Source organism: Octopus sinensis, linkage group LG28 (genome assembly GCF_006345805.1).
Source record: "Octopus sinensis linkage group LG28, ASM634580v1, whole genome shotgun sequence".
NCBI lineage: Eukaryota > Metazoa > Mollusca > Cephalopoda > Octopoda > Octopodidae > Octopus > Octopus sinensis.
The window spans coordinates 4,137,809-4,158,168 of record NC_043024.1 but is presented as its reverse complement, the minus strand read 5'-3'; the positions used below and the strand labels follow the sequence as shown (position 1 = coordinate 4,158,168).

The following is a 20,360-nucleotide window of genomic DNA, read 5'->3' as shown; positions in this document are numbered from 1 at the left end:
CCTCATAAACTACCTTACATCGTTAATTAATCGTTCCTCGTCTTACAGAACAGCTGAGACGTGTTTTAATCACCAACTAATTAGTAATTAACTTTCCTGATTTTTCTTGGCTTTTAAAGTAACATTTAAATCTAAAGTATTTGTACGATTTGTATTGCCATTGTAAACACATAATATACAATGTATACCTTATGTGTAAACAATGCTGATGTATATAATAATAATAATAATAATAATAATAATAATAATAATAATGAAATTGTTGTATACAGTGCTCAGGTGCACCACAACTTTTCAAAAAGTGCGTATATGCATATATGCACACGTGTGTGTATCTTATACACACACAGTAGAAATTACAATAAACACAAGTTTCTGTTATTTGTTCCTATATCCGTTTCTACGGTGCAATTGGATGCTGAACCACTAAGGAGGAAAGAGTGAGAGAAAATTGTGGCGAAAGAGTCAGCAGAAGTTTACCATTACCTTCTGCCGGAGCCGCGTGGAGCTTAGGTGTTTTGCTCATAAACACACACATCGCCCGATCTGAGATTCGAACCCGCGATCCCTGGACGGGACGCCGGTCCGTCGCAGGTGAGCTGCAAGATGCAGGAGGAAAGAGTGAGAGAAAATTGTGGCGAAAGAGTCAGCAGAAGTTTACCATTACCTTCTGCCGGAGCCGCATGGAGCCTAGGTGTTTTGCTCATAAACACAGACATCGCCCGATCTGAGATTCAAACCGTGAGTCCACTGCTCTAATCACTAGGCCATGTGCCTCCACACACACACATATATATATAGAATGGGTGCCATATGAGCATTGAGCTTTTGTTGAACTACCTGTACAAGTGATTTGTTTATTGTGATCAAATGTTTGTGCTGCGTATTAGGTCACGGCCTCCATCAAATTTACATTGTCTGAAAAGACGAACGGTGTACCACGCGTCAGGTGTGAAAGTGATATGAGGTGAAGTGTTTTGTTCAAAAACACACCACACCACCTGATATAGGGATTGAAATCACAATTGCTAGATCGTGAGTGTAAGATCCTAACCACTAGGCCATGTGCCCTGTATAAATATATGGGAAACTACCACCTGTGTCATCTCTTGTGAAAGGTAAGAGAGTGCAGTTTGCTGGACATTGTTGTAGAGCTGAAAAAGAAGTAATTTCTACTCTTCTCCTCTGGAAGCCATCTACTCGCAATACCAGAGGGCGCACACTCTCCTACCCTGATGTAATCTCCAGGGATACAGGCATCCAGCAACAGGACCTCCGTAATGCCGTGATGGACCTTGAAGTCTGGCGTAACATAGTAAATTCCATTGTTTCAACCACAGTTGAACAATGATGATGATGATGCCTTGTATAAATATAACACACAAACACACAAACACATGTATCTATAACATATATGTAGCATATACACACACATCTACACACCTGTCTTTTTTTCTCCAACAGGTGTTTTACACATATATTTTCTTCCTTTACAGTTGTGCTGAATGTTCCATTACCACCTGTCACCCAAAAATACCAATTCCACCAGAACACCTGCTACCAGTCAATTACGGATGCTCTCTCTCTATGTTTGTAGCCTACCTGACATCTGTTAATTATATCCACAATTATTAATGTAGGAAGAAGTCTTTCTGCTTACAATATGTGTGTCACTTGGAGATGTCCCAGCCAGAAATAAACAACAAAAGATATCTACATTGTATGTTTCCTACACCTGTAAGCCAAGTTCCGTGATATGAGTGCCCTGAGACAAGAAGCTGAACCAGAATAGAATATATTCAAAGATATTTTCGAAGTCCTTAACAATTTCTCCAGGGTTAATATGGAGGATGGTAATCACTCAGACACTTCTAACACAAATATTTCTGAGAATATAGATTCGATTAAACGGACATCCGATGGCGAGAGATCGTTACTGTGTGAATCATTTACTAAACGAAAATCATTACTGAGAAATATTAATTGCGAAATATGCGGCAAATCTTTCGTTAATAGAAGTAATTTGTCGAAACACAGAAGATTACACACTGGGAAAAAACCATTTCATTGTGAAATTTGCGGGAGATCTTTTAATCAGAAAACTCATCTCGTTAACCATGTTCGTAATCACACGGGAGAAAAACCTTACCACTGTGAAATATGTGGAAAATCTTTTGTGGATAATAGTTATTTAACGAGCCATAAACGAATGCACACGGGGGAAAACTCGTTAGACTGTGAGATATGCGGGAAATCTTTTCCTTATAATTCTCGCCTCGTTATCCACATGCGGAGCCACACGGGGGAAAAACCGTTCCACTGTGAGATCTGCGGAAAGTCGTTCGTCGACAATAGTTATCTAACGAGTCACGTGAGGATCCATACGGGGGAAAAGCGCTACCATTGCGAAGTCTGCGGAAAGTCTTTTATAAAGAATTCCAGCCTCGTCACCCACATACGGAGCCACACGGGGGAAAAACCTTACTCTTGCGATTTATGCGGAAAATCGTTCGTCAATAATAGCTATTTGACAATTCACAAAAGGAAACACATGGGGGAAAGTTTGTTTCACTGCGAAACATGTGGCAAATCTTTCCCGAATAACTCGAAATTCGTCACCCACATGCGTGTTCACACGGGAGAAAAACCTTACCACTGCGAAACGTGTGGGAAGTCTTTCATTAAGAATTCTCGTCTCGTCATTCACCAGAGAGTACACACGGGGGAAAAGCCGTATAATTGTGAAACGTGTGGGAAATGTTTTATTAATAATTCTCGCCTCGTTACCCACAAACGAGTACATACAGGTGAGAAACCCTACCACTGTGACACATGTGGGAAATCTTTCTTCTCCAGCAGTAATTTAAAAAGGCACAAACTACAACACATTGGTGAAAGGGCCTTCCATTGTGAAACATGTGGCAAGTCCTACTTCAATAACAGTGATTTAAAAAGGCACAAAAGGGAACACGGGGGTGAAAAAACATTCCACTGCGAAATCTGCGGAAAATCCTTCTTCGATAATTCTAACCTTATTGTCCACATCAGGAGTCACACTGGGGAAAGGCCTTACCATTGTGATGTCTGTGAGAAATCCTTTATCTGTAAAAGTGACTTAAATAAACATAAACGAAGACACACAGGTGAGAAACCTAATAACTGAGAAATACAAAAACCCCTTGGCTTCATCGTCATCGTCATCGGTTAACATACTCCTTCCATGCTGGCATGGGTTGGATAATTTGACAGGAGCTGGTCAGACAGAAGCCTGCACCATGATCCTGTGTTTGTTTTGGCATAGTTTTTTTACCAACCACTCTGCAAGGCTGAGTGCTTTTTACATGGCACCAGCACAGGTGAGGTCAGTTTTGGTATGGTTTTTACAGCTGGATGCCCTTCCAAATGCCAACCACTTTACAGTGTGGACTGGATGCTTTTTACATGGCACCAGCACAGGTGAGGTCAGTTTTGGCAGGGTTTTTACAGCTGGATGCCCTTCCAAATGCCAACCACTTTACAGTGTGGACTGGATGCTTTTTACATGGCACCAGCACAGGTGAGGTCAGTTTTGGCATGGCTTTTACAGCTGGTTGCCCTTCCAAATGCCAACCAGTAAATGTAAATTTTTTCTCTGTGAATATTTACCATGACATTGTATTAGAAATGCAGCCAGTCAGAAAATCTCTATGAGAGATGAAGGTAGAAACTATACTGAGAAGCAACATATATTGCCACATCAATATGGCTGTTCCATTAGAACTGATGTTACTACCAATATAAACGAGATAATCTTTTGAAAATTTTTTCATCTCAGAAATCATTATTTGTAACAAAATATTGTTTAATAAAATTGTCTCTGTACTTAACTTAGACAAACCTAAACACATTGGTCCTCACTTTTTGATACATCCGAGGTGGTTAGAACATTCCAGTGGCTTAGTTTTTAGGGACAGTGACCATATTAGGCGCTGGTGTGGCTGTGTGGTAAGAAGTTAGCTTCCCAACCATGTGGTTCCGGGTTCAGTCCTACTGTGTGGCACCTTGGGCAAGTATCTTCTTCTAATAGCCTTGAGCCAACCAAAGACTTGTGAGTGGATTTGGACGTAAACACATCACCATCTATTGTCAAACATATACACACACATACATACATATATATATATATATAATGGGCTTCTTTCAGTTTCCGTCTACCAAATCCACTCACAAGGCTTTGGTCGGCCCGAGGCTATAGTAGAAGACACTTGCCCAAGGTGCCACGTAGTGGGACTGAACCCGGAGCCATGTGGTTGGTAAGCAAGCTACTCCTGTGTATAATTCTGTCAGTTCAGTTGAGATGTTCTTCCTTTCGGTCTTTTGCTGGTTTATTGAGACACTGCTGCAGCATGGACGTTGGTTACTAAACAGCGTGGTTTCAATTACAGTGTGTAGTAATGTCTATGTGCAGTATTTTATTTCAGGATGGCCATTTTCTTTTTTTCTGACAAATAAACACACACTATATATTCAATCTTCACTTCAGCTTTATTTACATTATTTACATTTGACGGATATTTGTCCTCATCTTGTTTGTTGTTAACACAACATATCGGCTGATATACCCTCCAGCCTTCATCAGGTGTCTTGGGGAAATTTCGAACCTGGGTTCTCATTCCTAAAGTATTTTTCGATGTTATTATTATTATTATTCAGTAGTTTTATTTTTATAGCGTGCTTTCACTTCACTACTGAGCGCAGCTCTGTGTGCCTTGGGTATGTGCTGTGATTTGCTGTGATGCTCTGATGGTTATTGTATGGAAAGTGTTCTGCGTAGGATGTGTGCAGTGCCTAGTAGTGCAATTTTCTGTATTATTATTATTATTATTCAGGTCACTGCTTGGAATTGAATCAGAATCTTGGGGTTAGTGGCCTGTGCTCTTAACCACTACGCCATAAGAGCGTGGGCTACTAACCCCAAGATTCCAAGTTCGATTCCAAGCTTGATTCTTATATAAAAAGATGCATGGCTCAGTGATAAGAGCATTGAGTTTACAATCCGAAGGTAGTAAGTTTGATGAAGGTGGCGAGCTGGCAGAAACGTTAGCACGCCGGGCGAAATGCTTAGCGGTATTTCGTCTGCGTTACGTTGTGAGTTCAAATTCCGCCGAGGTCGACTTTGCCTTTCATCCTTTCGGGGTCGAAAAATTAAGTACCAGCCGTGTATAAATAAGTACCAGTTACGCACTGGGGTCGATGTAATCGACTTAATACCTATGTCTGTCCTTGTTTGTCTCCTCTATGTTTAGCCCCTTGTGGGTAATAAAGAAATAGGTAGTAAGTTTGATTCCTGGACTGGGCTGTATGTGGTGTTCTTGAGCAAGACACTTTATTTCACGTTGCTCCAGTTCAACAGCTGTAGAAATGAGTTGCGACGTCACTGGTGCCAGGCTGTATCGGCCCCTTTGCTTTTCCCTTGGATAACATCAGTGGCGTGGAGAGAGGAGGCTGGTATGCATGGGTGACTGCTGGTTTTCCATAAACAATCTTACCTGGACTTGTGCCTTAGAGGGGGAACTTTCTAGATGCAATCCCAGGGTCATTCATTACCAAAGGGGGTCTTTATCCTTTACCCTATGTACATATAATGGTGTGGAGAGGAGAGACTGGTATGCATGGGTGACTGTTGGTCTCCCATAAACAACATTGTCCAACTTGTACCTTAGAGGGGGAACTTTCTAGGTGCAATCCCATGGTCATTCATGACCAAAGGGGGTCTTCTTTTTACTTTATTTATGTGTTCTTTGTCTGAAATCTTTCATCACACTTCTTGTGACCTCTTGAGCGACTCTCCACCCCACAGGTCTCCTCTCAGGAACACAGAATAGACTAAACAGAACAGGATGAGACATGGGATGGAGAGTCACTGAAGAGGTCACAGGAGGTGTAATGAAAGATTTCAGACAAAGGACATTAAAATAAGAATAATAATAAAGCTGAAGTGAAGAATGAATGTGTGTTTATTTGGCAAAAAATAAAAAAAAATAATCATTCTGAAATATAACATCTCAACACACGATTCCACATCAGGAACTTTGCAAAACAAATAAATGTAATCATCATCATCATCATCCTCATCATTTAGCGTCCGCTTTCCATGCTAGCATGGGTTGGAAGGTTCAACTGGGATCTGGGAAGCCAGGAGGCTGCACCAGGCTCCAGTCTGATCTGGCAGTGTTTCTACAGCTGGATGCCCTTCCTAACGCCAACCACTCCGTGAGTGTAGTGGGGGCTTTTTACGTGCCACCGGCACAGGTGCCAGACGGGGCTGGCAAACGGCCATGGTCGGATGGTGCTTTTTACGTGCCACCGGCACAGGTGCCAGACGGGGCTGGCAAATGGCCACGGTCGGATGGTGCTTTTTACGTGCCACCGGCACGGGGGCTAGATGGGGCTGGCAAATGGCCACGGTCGGATGGTGCTTTTTACGTGCCACCGGCACGGGGGCCAGACGGGGCTGGCAAACGGCCACGGTCGGATTGGTGCTTTTTACGTGCAACCGGCACAGGGGCCAGACAGGGCTGGCAACGGCTACGATCGGATGGTGCATTTCACGTGCCACCGGCAGAAAGAAATGATGAGCATGCTCTTGATTGATCTGCGACTCTGTCACGTACACGTGCCACTCGAAACATTGTGTACCAGCCATTGGGCTCACTGCCGTAAGCTTCTTGAAGTATGCTCAATGTCTCTGTAGCAGACTTCCCAAGTTTAACGCAAAATTTCACTTTAGCTCAGCTCTTTCTTCCAACTTCTTCTCCATGACAGAAATTGCAGACTGCAGCATACACGTGATCACAAAAAACACAAATTGTTGTAGTGACGCCATTTTGGAAATCTTCAGCACGCATACACAGAGTTTGGATTCTTCTGGGAGGCCTGCCGGAAGTTCCCTCATGCACAGGAAACTAGCAGCAGCAAAATTTCCCACGTATCGACTTCTTGAACACTGACAGTTGAACAGGACGGACGTGTTTTAGCAGCTCTCTCAAACAGCTACCTCGTGGCATTGCTACGCTATGCTGGAATGGACAGAATTTGGTTCACTCCACTTGACTAATGCGACAAGCTCCTAGGCTACCGATTCGCCCTGAAAGAAGAATGTATATATATATATTGCATCCCCCTGGAGCCTTCTTTTAAATAGTAGTTGTGATACCTGTGCCGGAAGCACATAAAAAACACCATCCGAATGTGGCCGTTGCCAGCGCCGCCTCGACTGGCTTCCGTGTCGGTGGCACATAAAATGCACCATCCGAACGTGGCCGATGCCAGCGCCGCCTTGACTGGCTTCCGTGCCGGTGGCACATAAAATGCACCATCCGAACGTGGCCGATGCCAGCGCCGCCTTGGCTGGCTTCCGTGCCGGTGGCACATAAAATGCACCATCCGATCGTGGCCGATGCCAGCGCCGCCTTGACTGGCTTCCGTGCCGGTGGCACATAAAATGCACCAACCGATCGTGGCTGATGCCAGAATACCCTGGCACGTAAAAAGCACCCACTACACTCGCGGAGTGGTTGGCGTTAGGAAGGGTATCCAGCTGTAGAAACACTGCCAGATCAGACTGGAGCCTGGTGTAGCCCCTGGCTTCCCAGATCCCCGGTTGAACCTTCCAACTCATGCTAGTGTGGAAAATGGACGTTAAACGATGATGATGATGATTGCGAAACCAGAAATAAAATATTTATGCTGTTGAAGATAATCGGGAGTCTTGACTCTTTCCTTCGATTAATATTTTAATGTAAAGGATGCGAACTGCACCCATCCAGTGTCACAGATCTTTCCATCCTGTTACACTAACATCCTGGGTCTTTCACAAGTTTTCTACCACTTTAACCCTTTAGTGTTCAGATTACTCTGTTAAATATAATGCTTTTTCACTCAAATTGTTTTGAATTAATCATGCATTATCTTATAGCTTTGAGGTTTCAATGATGTGATTGTCTATTTTTAGAATGTCAATGTAGGTTAGGCGTGAGAGGCTGGATATGGCCAGTTTGAATATAAAACATGTAGAATATCTGGGCCAGATATGGCCGGTTCAAACACTAATGGATTAAACAATTAGCATTTATTTATACAGAAGCCCTCAGCCATTTGCATCACAGAGAAGGGGGGGGAGAATGAAGCAATCATAAAGATCTATTGGATAAATGAACATAGGCGCAGGAGTGGCTGTGTGGTAAGTAGCTTGCTAACCAACCACATGGTTCCGGGTTCAGTCCCACTGCGTGGCACCTTGGGCAAGTGTCTTCTGCTATAGCCTCGGGCCGACCAAAGCCTTATGAGTGGATTTGGTAGACGGAAACTGAAAGAAGCCTGTCGTATATATGTAAATATATATATATGTGTGTGGGGGTTTGTGTATCTGTGTTTGTCCGCCTAGCATTGCTTGACAACCGATGCTGGTGTGTTTACGTCCCCGTCGCTTAGCGGTTCGGCAAAAAGAGACCGATAGAATAAGTACTGGGCTTACAAAAAGAATAAGTCTCGGGGTCGAGTTGCTCGACTAAAGGCAGTGCTCCAGCATGACCACAGTCAAATGACTGAAACAAGTAAAAGAGAGTATAATGCATGATTAAAAGAATATCAACCCTTTTGTTACCAAATTTATGTTAAACTACTCTGCCTATTAGAAAATTACTATTTATAAATCTCAATGAGAGATATTCAGGAACAGTACTTTGTAGTAAAGATTATTTGCCAACATAACATGGCAGTCCTGGTTTAGGACGAATGTTGCTGTAATTTAGCCCCTGAAGACATCGTCTCCAACTGGCTATACGACATAATCTGTGTCCTTATATTTTTGAACAAGGAAATCTAGCACCCCGACTCCGGGTTATTTCCCTTCATCAGTACAGAATAATTGCTTGGCAAGAGGTGGCGCTGCCAAATTCCCATTCGAAATATATAGTTTTCAAAGTGACAACCAGTCACTGATTTTCTAATTTATAGATGAAGGGAAATAACCTGGAAATCTGCCCCAATAAATTCTGTCTTAACCCTTTAGCATTCATATTAATTTGTCAAAAATAATCCTTATTTATTCACATTTAAAAAAATTTATCTGATATTATTTTGTAGCTTCAAGATAGGAAAGATGTAATTGCTTATTTTTAGAATGACATTGCAGGGTAGGTGTGAGATGCATGTTCTGGCCAATTTGAGCATAAAATGTGTAGAATATTTGGGCCGGATATAGCCGGTTTAAACACTAAAGGGTTAAAATAGAAAATTGGATGTTAAAATAATGATGATGATGTGTTGCTAAGCAACCAACATCCAAGCTTTGAAGTCATCATAAACAGGATTGAAGACATGAAAATACCCACCAAATCTGAAAACTTCTACAGAATAAGGGAAGTCATATGGCCCCTGTCACAAATCAAGATGTGAGAGCCAAAGTCCTCAGAGACTATTTTATTAACCCTTTCGTTTCCAACCCAGCTGAAACCGGCTCTGGATCTGAATACAAATGTCTTGTTTTCATGTTTGGAATAAAAATCTTCCACCAAACCTTAGTCACAATTTATGTTACTAACTGAATGATAACCAAATTATTTTACTAAATTCTTTGTTATATTTAAAATTAATTGAAAGAAACACAGAGCAACTCAAAATAGATACAGTAACAGAAGGGTTAACAAATGATTAATTTAACCCTTCTCATACCAACCTGACTGAAACCATCTCTGGCTCTGTAGTACAAATGTCTTGTTTTCAAAAAGTTTTGAATTAAAATCTTCCACCAAACCTTAGTCACAATTTATGTTCCTAACACTAGCTTAATGATAACTAAGTTATTTTACTAAATTCTTTGTTATATTTAAAATCAATTGAAAGAAACACAGAGCATCTCAAAATAGATACAGTAAAGATAAGGTTAAACAATATTTTGTTACAAGTAGTGTTTTTATTTAGTGAATTACTTTTGAAAAAGATGATTTGTATTTTTCAGAAAGTCCAATTTAAAAAAAAAAAAAATTGTCTTTTTTACAAAATAAAAGCTTCATTTATAATTAAATGTGAACATTTTATTATATACTCATATCAGGGCAGGGAGTTGGTGGACTCTCTAGCACACAAGGCAAAATGCTTAGTGATATTTCATTCATCTTTGAGTTCAAATTCCATTGAGATCGATTTTATCTTTCATCCTTTGCACACCAAGAAAATAAGCACCAGTTGAGCATGAGGTTGATCTAATCAACATAGCAATTAACCCTTTTGTTACCAACCCGGCCAAAACCGGTTCTGGCTCTGTAGTACAAATGTCTTGTTTTCATAAGTTTTGCATCAAAATCTTCCACCAAAACTTAATTACAATTTATGTTCCTAACACTGGCTGAATGATAACTAAGTTATTTTACTAAATTCTTTGTTATATTTAGAGTAATTGAAAGAAACACAGAGCATCTCAACAGAAATACAGTATCGAAAGGGTAGCCCCTTCACTGGAATGCCTGGCTTTATGCTAAAATTTGAAACCAATATTTTGCCATATATTTTTATATAAATTTCTCAGAAATTTATTTTTACTTCTATTTCAAGAGAATGTGTTCAACAAATCATCTCAATAATATATTTGCCTCCTCTGTATACTTGTTTGTTTAACTTCATGACATTTCAGTGAAAAAAATGTTTTGACAAACTTCACATCCTCATGATTTTTTAAATCATGTTTAATGAAACCATGTCTCTGTAAGACAACAACACCAAAGAGATGATTTTAACAGCAGTATTTGTGGTTAACAAAGAACAGAAAGAGAATAGTGTCCAACGTATTTCACAATGAGTTTTATTTTCTCCACTCAGTAGGAGTGGCTGTGTGGTAAGTAGCTTGCTTACGAACCACATGGTTCTGGGTTCAGTCCCACTGCGTGGCACCTTGGGCAAGTGTCTTTTACTATAGCCTCGGGCCGACCAAAGCTTTGTGAGTGGATTTCGTAGACGGAAACTGAAAGAAGCCCGTCGTATATATGTATATATATATATACATGTAGGAGTGGCTGTGTGGTAAGTAGCTTGCTTACCAACCACATGGTCCCGGGTTCAGTCCCACTGCATGGCACCTTGGGCAAGTGTATTCTACTATAGCCTCGGGCCGACCAAAGCCTTGTTAGTGGATTTGGTAGACGGAAACTGAAAGAAGCCCATCGTGTGTATATATATATATATATATATATATATGTATGTGTTTGTCCCTCGCAACATTGCTTGACAACCGATGTTGGTGTGTTTATGTCCCTGTAACTTAGCAGTTCGGCAAAAAGAGACCGATGGAATAAGTACTAGGCTTACAAAGAATAAGTCCTGGGGTCGATTTACTCGACTGAAGGCGTGCTCCAGCATGGCCACAGTCAAATGACTGAAACAAGTAAAAAGAGTATTCACCAACCAGTTTATAATTCCCAGAGAGTTTTTGTATAACGGCTTCTTCTCAAATGAAATTTCTGGATTGCAACATGAGAAATCAAAGAGAAATAATCCCAACATATTTCACCAAAAATATTCTCCAATCTAGACATGTCGGTACTTGGAGAGACCTCATGCTTCACACTCCAACGGTTTCCCTTTGCTGTGTGTCCGTTTATGTTTATTTACATCACTTTTACAAATAAATGTCTTCTCACAGATTTCGCAATGATAAGGCCTTTCTCCGGTATGAGTCCGGACATGAACTATAAGGTTAGAATTATCAAAGAATGATTTTCCGCAAATTTCGCAGTGGAAAGTTTTATCCCCCTCATGTCTTCTCTTGTGTCGTTTTAAATCACTGTTATTCACGTAAGTTTTTCCACAGATTTCACAGCGGAATTCTTTTTTCCCCATATGTAATAGCTTGTGTCTTGCTAAATTACTGCTGGAGTAAAAGTATTTTCCACAAATATCACAATGGGATGGTTTTTCCCCAGTATGTACCCTTTTGTGACTAATAAGGTGTGAATTATTAAAAAAGGATTTTCCACAGATTTCACAATGGAAGGGTTTTTCCCCAGTGTGAACTCTTTTGTGACTAACAAGATGTGAATTATCAAAAAAGGATTTTCCACAGATTTCGCAGTGGAACAGTTTTTCACCTGTGTGCCTTCGTTTATGAGCTTTTAGATAAAGATTCACAGAGAATGATTTTCCACAGACATCACAATCGTAAGGTTTTTCTCCAGAGTGAGTTCGTTTGTGAACAATAAGTTGACATTTCTGGATGAATGATTTCTTACAAATCTCACAAAAATACGATTTTTCCCCAGTGTGGGTTTGCACATGGGTCGTGAGTTGTAAGTTTGTCATGAAAGATTTTCCGCATACTTCACACTGAAACTGGACTTCTCCCTTGTGAATCCGTTTGTGATTTGTCAAATAACTATTATCAACAAAGGACTTTCCGCATATATCACAACGGAAGGGTTTTTCCCCAGTGTGACTACGATTGTGAATAACAAGGTGGGATTTCTGAATAAAAGATTTTCCGCAAATCTCACAGTGATATGGTTTCTCCCCCGTGTGTAATTTTTCATGGGTTTTTAGATTACTCGAACTCATAAAAGATTTTCCGCATACTTCACAATTGTACAGTTTTGCTCCAGTGTGGATATTTATGTGTTTAACTAAGTTCGATCTCTCATTGAATGATTTTCCACACATTTCGCAATGATATGGCTTTTCCCCCGTGTGGATTCGTTTGTGACTTTTTAACGAATTACTATTGACAACTGACTTTCCACATATTTCACAGCGGAAGGGTCTTTCCCCGGTGTGACTACGTTTGTGGACAGCAAGATGAGATCCCTGATTACATAACTTCCCACAAATCTCACATTCAAATGGTTTTTCCCCGGTATGTAAATTTTTGTGAATTCGCAAATTACTGGAATTTGCAAAAGTTTTGCCACATACCTTACAATCAAAATTTTTCTCTAATGATCTTCGTTTAGTAAATGCTTTACCAGGTAAACGTTTACCTGTATTTTTACTGTCAGAAACAGTTGTGTTAGAAGTGTCAGAGTGATTACCATCCTCCATAATTAACTCTGGAGAATTTTTGGAAAACTGATGTCTGTGGTTATAATCTATTATAGTTCAATTTCTTCTTTTATGATATCCAAAACATGGGACTTTGTCTACAGGTGGAGAAGATATGCAATGTAGATATATCGGTCTTTGCCTTTCCCTTGGATAACATCCGTAGCATGGAGAGGTGAGGCTGGCTTGTATGAAGATATTCTGGTGGAATCAGTATTTTTGTGTGATACGTTGTACTGGAACATTCAGCGTAACTGTAAAGAGAGAGGAAATATGTGATTATAAAAGATTGGAGGGAGCGAATACGTTTGTGGATATACGTAGACATCTCGCAAGTAATCAGATACAATCAATTCTTTAAAGATTTATTTCTAGAAACTAGTGTGATTTGATGCATTTAAAAACTTAATCTAGTATTTAGTAGATATGCTTCGTACAGTATTTTAACGATTCAAACCATTCGAGCACTGTGCTAATAAACTGTGTCTGTGTAGATAAAACGGTGTTGATTTAGTTTCGAGATGTCTGTGTATCTTTCTGCGTGTATGAAGTCTAAATCGGGTTTGTTAAGTATACATAGTATGAAAATTTACAATGTTAATATGAATAGTAAGTAATTTAGATGTAAATATCCCCTAAAATGCCAAGAAAGCCAATTACCCGTTAGTTGATGATTAACCCTCTTGAGGCACCCGGGCCGACATATCGTCCCAAGTGATAAATAGAAGCTGAAAGGACTTTCAGGCCGATCCATCCACCCGATGAAACAAACGTTTTGAAGCGTAATAAGGAATCAAAGATCGTCTTTCAGTAGTCTTAATCTACAGTCTTAATCCGGTCTCCAATTAACGATGTAACATAGTTTGTGATGAAAACAAAATATTTAATTATCCAAGTGATGGAACACCGACCCTTTTACATCACATCGATCGATTTAAGTTGAATATAAACATCATCGATCACCTTAACACGAGTTAATTACACCACATAATATTAATTAAATTACCTGAAATACACCAAGGTGGTCCCAGTCGCTTCTTAATTGATGTCTCGCCTCAATGATTGACCAGTGTCCCTAACATAATTTAATACAGTCACAGACATCTTTCGAGCCGATGGTAAATTAAAGATACATCGCTGAATAAAAAATTATCGATTTCAAATTTCGCCACAAGGACAGTAGTTTCGGGAGTCGGGATAAATCGATTCCATCGATCACAGCGATCAACTGAGGAATTGTGACAAAACGGCGTAATTCATTTGGGGAAATACAAAAAGTTAACTCGGCTTACCTGAAACGAAATATGTACAAAAGTTTTATTTTTCTATCTTCTTAAGACCGGATTTTAATTTCTGTGTTTTGAGTGTTAGATATTCTAAATGAGCAAATAGAAAGCCAAAACTTTGAGAATCTTATATTTTTGTCTCTCCTCTTTTACACACACGCACACAGTTAGCTTTAGAAAACATAATTTTGTATAAAACCCAACACAATCTCTTAAGCTTTATATGAAAGACTCTAAATTGATTTCATCTTAAAAGAATAATTACCATATTTACTCCTGTTCAAATCACACTATTTTATAATTGAATTTTAAATTTAAAAAGCGAGGTTACGATTTCGAGTAAAGTTTGAATACGAAGGGACAAAAAAAAAAATTACCCCAAGTTTTAACGCAAAATTAGAGGCGAGACTTAAAGTATGGTTTGTACTCTTATCAGATTGCGTATGGAAGTAAGGATTTACAGAACTTTAAGTAATTACTGTAGTTTTCGTATTCCTCATTATTAAATGTCACTGTTTTTAATTCAATTACATTCTTCAGCCGTTTTGTGCTTTTATGTAACAAAGTGGAGGCTTCGACGTAGTCGTACGGATTGCTAGAAATAGCAACCAAATCTACCTCAAATCAATACCTACTCTCCGAAAAGAGAATGACATTTGATAGTATGATCCTGTAGTCCTAGGCATACATCAATTTGGCATATATATATATATATATATATATATATATATATATACACATATATATATATATATGCCAAATTGATGTATGCCTAGCACGACAGCATTGTACTATCAAATATCATTCTCTTTTCGGAGATTCGGATGAGACTTTCAGGGACGTTGGGCCTAGTGTCTGGCACGAACTGATTCGATTTTGGGATCGATCCGGTACCAAACAAGGATGCTGGATTATTTTTGTAATATTTACTTGACCTGATAACAATCTTACATTAACTTTCAAATCTTTCTCAATTATCTCCCTTTAGGCTTTGTATTAGATTAAGGATTAACTATTTTATTACTGTTACTAAATCTTCTGTAGCCACCTTCACATTCCATGATTACCATTGGGATTAAGATTAGGTACCAGACAAGGAATCTGGATTATTTTTCTGGTTTTTTGTTTTTACTTAACCTTTGAGAGCAATTGGGTTCATTTTTAGTATTCTTGTTTGTGAGAGCAGTCGAGTTTATTTCAGATATTCTCATTTTAAAGATCACCTGTGGCTGATCATTGAGAGGACGGAGGTTTGCGCTCTCTGAGTGCTCGTTATTATTATTATTATTATTACTAACAAGTCATCTCAGTAATATTTTCCTCCTCTATATTTTTGTTTAACAACATGACTTTTCAATGAAAATAATTTTCTAGAAATCTCACATCACTGATATTTACCTTGGTGGTTTTTCAACCATGTTTTACCTTTCAGCATTTAAACTGGCCATATCTGGCCTTTCACACCTGCCTAACAAGGGTGTTTTAGTTGAAGAAATTGACCCCCAGGACTCATTCTATCAGTCTCTTTTGAAGAACTGCTAAGTTATAGGGACAATTGATAAGTGATGTGGGGGGGACAAACCCCGACTCAAAGACATATATATATATATCATCATCATCATCATCATCGTTTAGCGTCCGTTTTCCATGCTAGCATGATATATATGTATTATAGGCTACTTTCAGTTTCCTTCTACCAAATCCACTCACAAGGCTTTGGTCAGCCTGAGGCTATAGCAGAAGACATTTGCACAAGGTGCCACACAGTGGGACTGAACCTGGAACCATGTGGTTGGGAAGCAAGCTTCTTACCACACAGCCATACCTGTATGGTTGTATATGATCATCACCATCTCAAGGGAGGTTGTGCACTTCCAGTCTTCTGGCCATAGGGGGAAATATTACTTTGCTTGTAAACAGGTGATGGTTGGGGACAGGAAGAGCATCCAACCATAGAAAATCTGCCCCAATAAATCCTGTCTTAAACATAGAAAATTGGATGTTAAAATAATGATGATGTGTTGCTAAGCAACCAACATCCAGGCTTTGAAGTCATCATAAACAGGATTGAAGACATGAAAATACCCACCAAATCTGAAGACTTCTACAGAATAAGGGAAGTCGTATGGCCCCTGTCACAAATCAAGGTGTAAGAGCCAAAGTCCTCAGAGACTATTTTATTAACCCTTTCGTTACCAACCCAGCTGAAACTACCTCTGGATCTGAATACAAATGTCTTGTTTTCATAAATTTTGAATTAAAATCTTCCATCAAACCTTAGTCACAATTTATGTTCCTAACACTAGCTGAATGATAACTAAGTTATTTTACTAAATTCTTTGTTATATTTAAAATTAATTGAAAGGAACACAGAACATCTCAAAATAGATACAGTAAAGAAAAGGTGAAACAATATTTTGTTACAAGTAGTGTTTTTATGTAGTGAATTACTTTTGAAAAAGATAATTTGTATTTTTCAGAAAGTCCAATTAAAAAAAAAATATTTGTGTAATTATTTACTTCTTCACATCGTTAGGATTTCATAATCATGTTTCATGAAACTGTGTCTCTATAAGAAACTGTTATAATCAAAAACAATGAAGAGATGGTGTCCAAAGAATTCAACAAGAATAGTTTTTATTTTCTCCACTCAATATTCACCAACCAGTTTATAATTCGCACACAGTTTTGTGCAGCGGCTTCTCAAATTAAATTTCTGGATTGCAACATGAGAAATAAAAAAGAAATAAATCCACCATATTTCACCATAAAAATTCTCCAACGTAGACATGTCAATACTCTGAGACCTTAGATTCACATGAAGCTTTTCTCATGCTTCACAGTCCAACGGTTTCCCTTTGCTGTGTCTTCGTTTGTGCTTATTTACATCGCTTATACAAATAAATGCCTTCTCACAGATTTCGCAATGGTAAGGCCTTTCTCCAGTATGAGTACGGACATGAACTATAAGGTTAGAATTATCAAAGAATGATTTTCCGCAAATTTCACAGTGGAAAGTTTTATCCCCCTCATGTCTTCTCTTGTGTCGTTTTAAATCACTGTTATTCACATAAGTTTTTCCACAGATTTCACAGCGGAAAGCTTTTTTCCCCATGTGTAATAACTTGTGTCTTGTTAAATTACTGCTAGTGTAAAAGTATTTCCCACAGATTTCACAATGGAAGGGTTTTTCCCCAGTGTGTACCCTTTTGTGACTAACAAGATGTGAATTATCAAAAAAGGATTTTCCACAGATTTCGCAGTGGAACGGTTTTTCTCCCGTGTGTCTACGTTTATGAGCTTTTAGATAAAGATTCACAGAAAACGATTTTCCACAGACATCACAATCGTAAGGTTTTTCTCCAGAGTGAGTTCGTTTGTGAAGAATAAGCTGACATTTCTGGATGAAGGATTTCTTACAAATTTCACAAAAATACGATTTTTCCCCAGTGTGGGTTTGTACATGGGTAACAAGTTGTGAGTTAGTCGTGAATGATTTTCCACACGTTTCACATTGGAACTGTACTTTTCCCTTGTGAATCCGTTTGTGATTGGTTAAATAACTATAAATAACAAATGACTTTCCACAGATATCACAATGGTAGGGTTTTTCCCCCGTGTGGCTACTACGATTATGAAGAACAAGGTGAGACTTTTGAATAAATGATTTTCCGCAAATCTCACAGTGATATGGTTTCTCCCCCGTGTGTAATTTTTCATGGGTTTTTAGATTACTTGAATTCATAAAAGATTTTCCACATACTTCACAACGGTGCACTTTTGCTCCAGTGTGGATATTTATGTGTTTAACTAGGTTCGATCTCTCATTAAAAGATTTTCCACACATTTCGCAATGATATGGCTTTTCCCCCGTGTGAATTCGTTTGTGACTTTTTAACGAATTACTATTGACAACTGACTTTCCACAAATTTCACAGCGGAAGGGTCTTTCCCCGGTGTGACTACGTTTGTGGACGGCAAGATGATTCCTCTGATTAAATGATTTTCCACAAATCTCACACTCAAACGGTTTTTCCCCAGTATGTAAATTTCTGTGTATTCGCAAATTACTAGAATTCACAAAAGTTTTGCCACATACCTTACAATCAAAATTTTTCTCTAACGATCCTTGATTAGTAAACGCTTTACCTGTATCTGTACTGTCAGAAACAGTTGTGTCAGAAGTGTCAGAGTGATTACCGTCCTCCATAATTAACTCTGGAAAAATTCTTGAAAACCGATATCTGTTCTATTATAGTTCAGATTCTTCTTTTATGATATCCAAATCATGGGTCTCTGTTTACAGACGGAGAAGATATGCAATGTATATATATTTTCTACATAGCACTTAGGGATGTTTGTTGAGGGCTGAGGCATATCCAAGTGGCACACATATCGTAGACAAAAAACAATTTTTATATCTCCATTAATAATTGTGGTTAAGGTGAAGGCACATGGCTCAGTGGTTAGAGAATTGGGCTCACAAGTATGAGACAGTGAGTTCGATTCCCAGACCAGGCTGCGTGTTGTGTTCTTGAGCAAGACACTTTATTTCACGTTGCTCCAGTTCACTCAGCTGTAGCAATGAGTTGTGACGTCATTGTGTCGGTTTTTCCTTTTCCCTTGGATAACATCGGTGGTACTGAGAGAAGAGGCTGGTTTGCATGAAGATATTCTGGTGGAATCAGTATTTTTGTGTGATACGTTGTCCTGGAACATTCAGCGTAACTGTAAAGAGAGAGGAAATATGTGATTATAAAAGATTGGAGGGAGCGAATACGTTTGTGGATATACGTAGACATCTCGCAAGTAATCAGATACAGTCAATTCTTTAAAGATTTATTTCTAGAAACTAGTGTGATTTGATGCATTTAAAAACTTAATCTAGTATTTAGTAGATATGCTTCGTACAGTATTTTAATGATTCAAACCATTCGAGCACTGTGCTAATAAACTGTGTCTGTGTAGATAAAACGGTGTTGATTTAGTTTCGAGATGTCTGTGGATCTTTCTGCGTGTATGAAGTCTAAATCGTGTTTGTTAAGTATACATAGTATAAAAGTTTACAATGTTAATATGAATAATAATTACTTTAGATTTAAATATCCCCTAAAATGCCAAGAAAGCCAATTACCCGTTAGTTGATGATTAACCCTCTTGAGGCACCCGGGCCGACTGATCGTCCCAAGTGATAAATAGAAGCTGAAAGGACTTTCAGGCCGATCCATCCACCCGATGAAACAAACGTTTTGAAGCGTAATAAGGAATCAAAGATCGTCTTTCAGTAGATATATTATAAAATTATACAACATCTATAGTCTTAATCCGTTCTCCAATTAACGATGTAACATAGTTTGTGATGAAAATAAAACATATTTAATTATCCAAGTGATGGAACACCGACCCTTTTACATCACATCGATCGATTTAATTTGAATATAAACATCATCGATCACCTTAATACGAGTTAATTACACCACATAATATTAATTAAATTACCTGAAATACACCAAGGTGGTCCCAGTCGCTTCTTAATTGATGTCTCGCCTCAATGATTGACCAGTGTCCCAAATATAATTTAATATAGTCACAGACATCTTTCGAGCTGATGGTAAATCAAAGATACATCGCTAAATAAATAGACTGGATTCAAATCTTGGCACAAGGCCAGCAGTTTCGGTGGAGTCGGGATAAATCGATTCCATCGATCACAGCGATCAATTAAGGAATTGTGACGAAACGCGTAATTCACACGAGGAATAATGGGAAATACCAAAAGTTAACTCGGCTTGCCTGAAACGAATAAGTAATTAATTCAAAATAGAAAAATCAGGCTTTCTTCAACGACTTGCTTTTTTTCCTTCTTTTTTTCTTAAGACTGGATTTTAATTTCAGTGTTTTGAGTGTTAGATATTCCGGCGATCTTTCGTCTCTAGTAGACCTTTCCGTCGATTTCCGTAAATTTTTTTTTTTTCTACATATGGGCTTGCGGGAACTTTTGAAGTAATA

General features: G+C 38.8%; 2 protein-coding genes across 10 annotated transcripts in view; one reads left to right on the top strand and one right to left on the bottom strand.

Moving 5' to 3' along the window:
- LOC115225851 (zinc finger protein 726-like) overlaps positions 1–3,308 on the top strand; it is a 25,516-nt gene extending 22,208 nt beyond the window's left edge. For both annotated transcript variants that reach the window (XM_036514570.1, XM_029796839.2), the window contains exon 2: positions 1,497–3,308. In XM_036514570.1, coding sequence (XP_036370463.1) covers positions 1,844–3,163 — 1,320 coding nt within the window. In that variant the 5' untranslated portion in view covers positions 1,497–1,843 and the 3' untranslated portion in view covers positions 3,164–3,308. The remainder of the gene's footprint in view (positions 1–1,496) is intronic.
- The window catches only part of LOC115225595 (zinc finger protein OZF-like), a 25,863-nt gene extending 5,503 nt beyond the window's left edge, over positions 1–20,360 (bottom strand). The window contains exons 1-4 of one of the 8 annotated variants that reach the window (XM_036514562.1): positions 19,851–20,280; positions 17,524–19,079; positions 11,589–12,099; positions 7,854–7,863 (exon numbers count right to left, since the gene is read on the bottom strand). In XM_036514562.1, coding sequence (XP_036370455.1) covers positions 11,590–12,099; positions 17,524–18,561 — 1,548 coding nt within the window. In that variant the 5' untranslated portion in view covers positions 18,562–19,079; positions 19,851–20,280 and the 3' untranslated portion in view covers positions 7,854–7,863; position 11,589. Of the gene's footprint in view, positions 1–7,853; positions 7,864–11,309; positions 13,320–14,071; positions 14,571–16,771; positions 19,080–19,850 lie in introns of those variants that run through there. The other 7 variants (XM_029796519.2, XM_036514565.1, XM_036514567.1 and 4 more) reach the window with 7 other exon arrangements.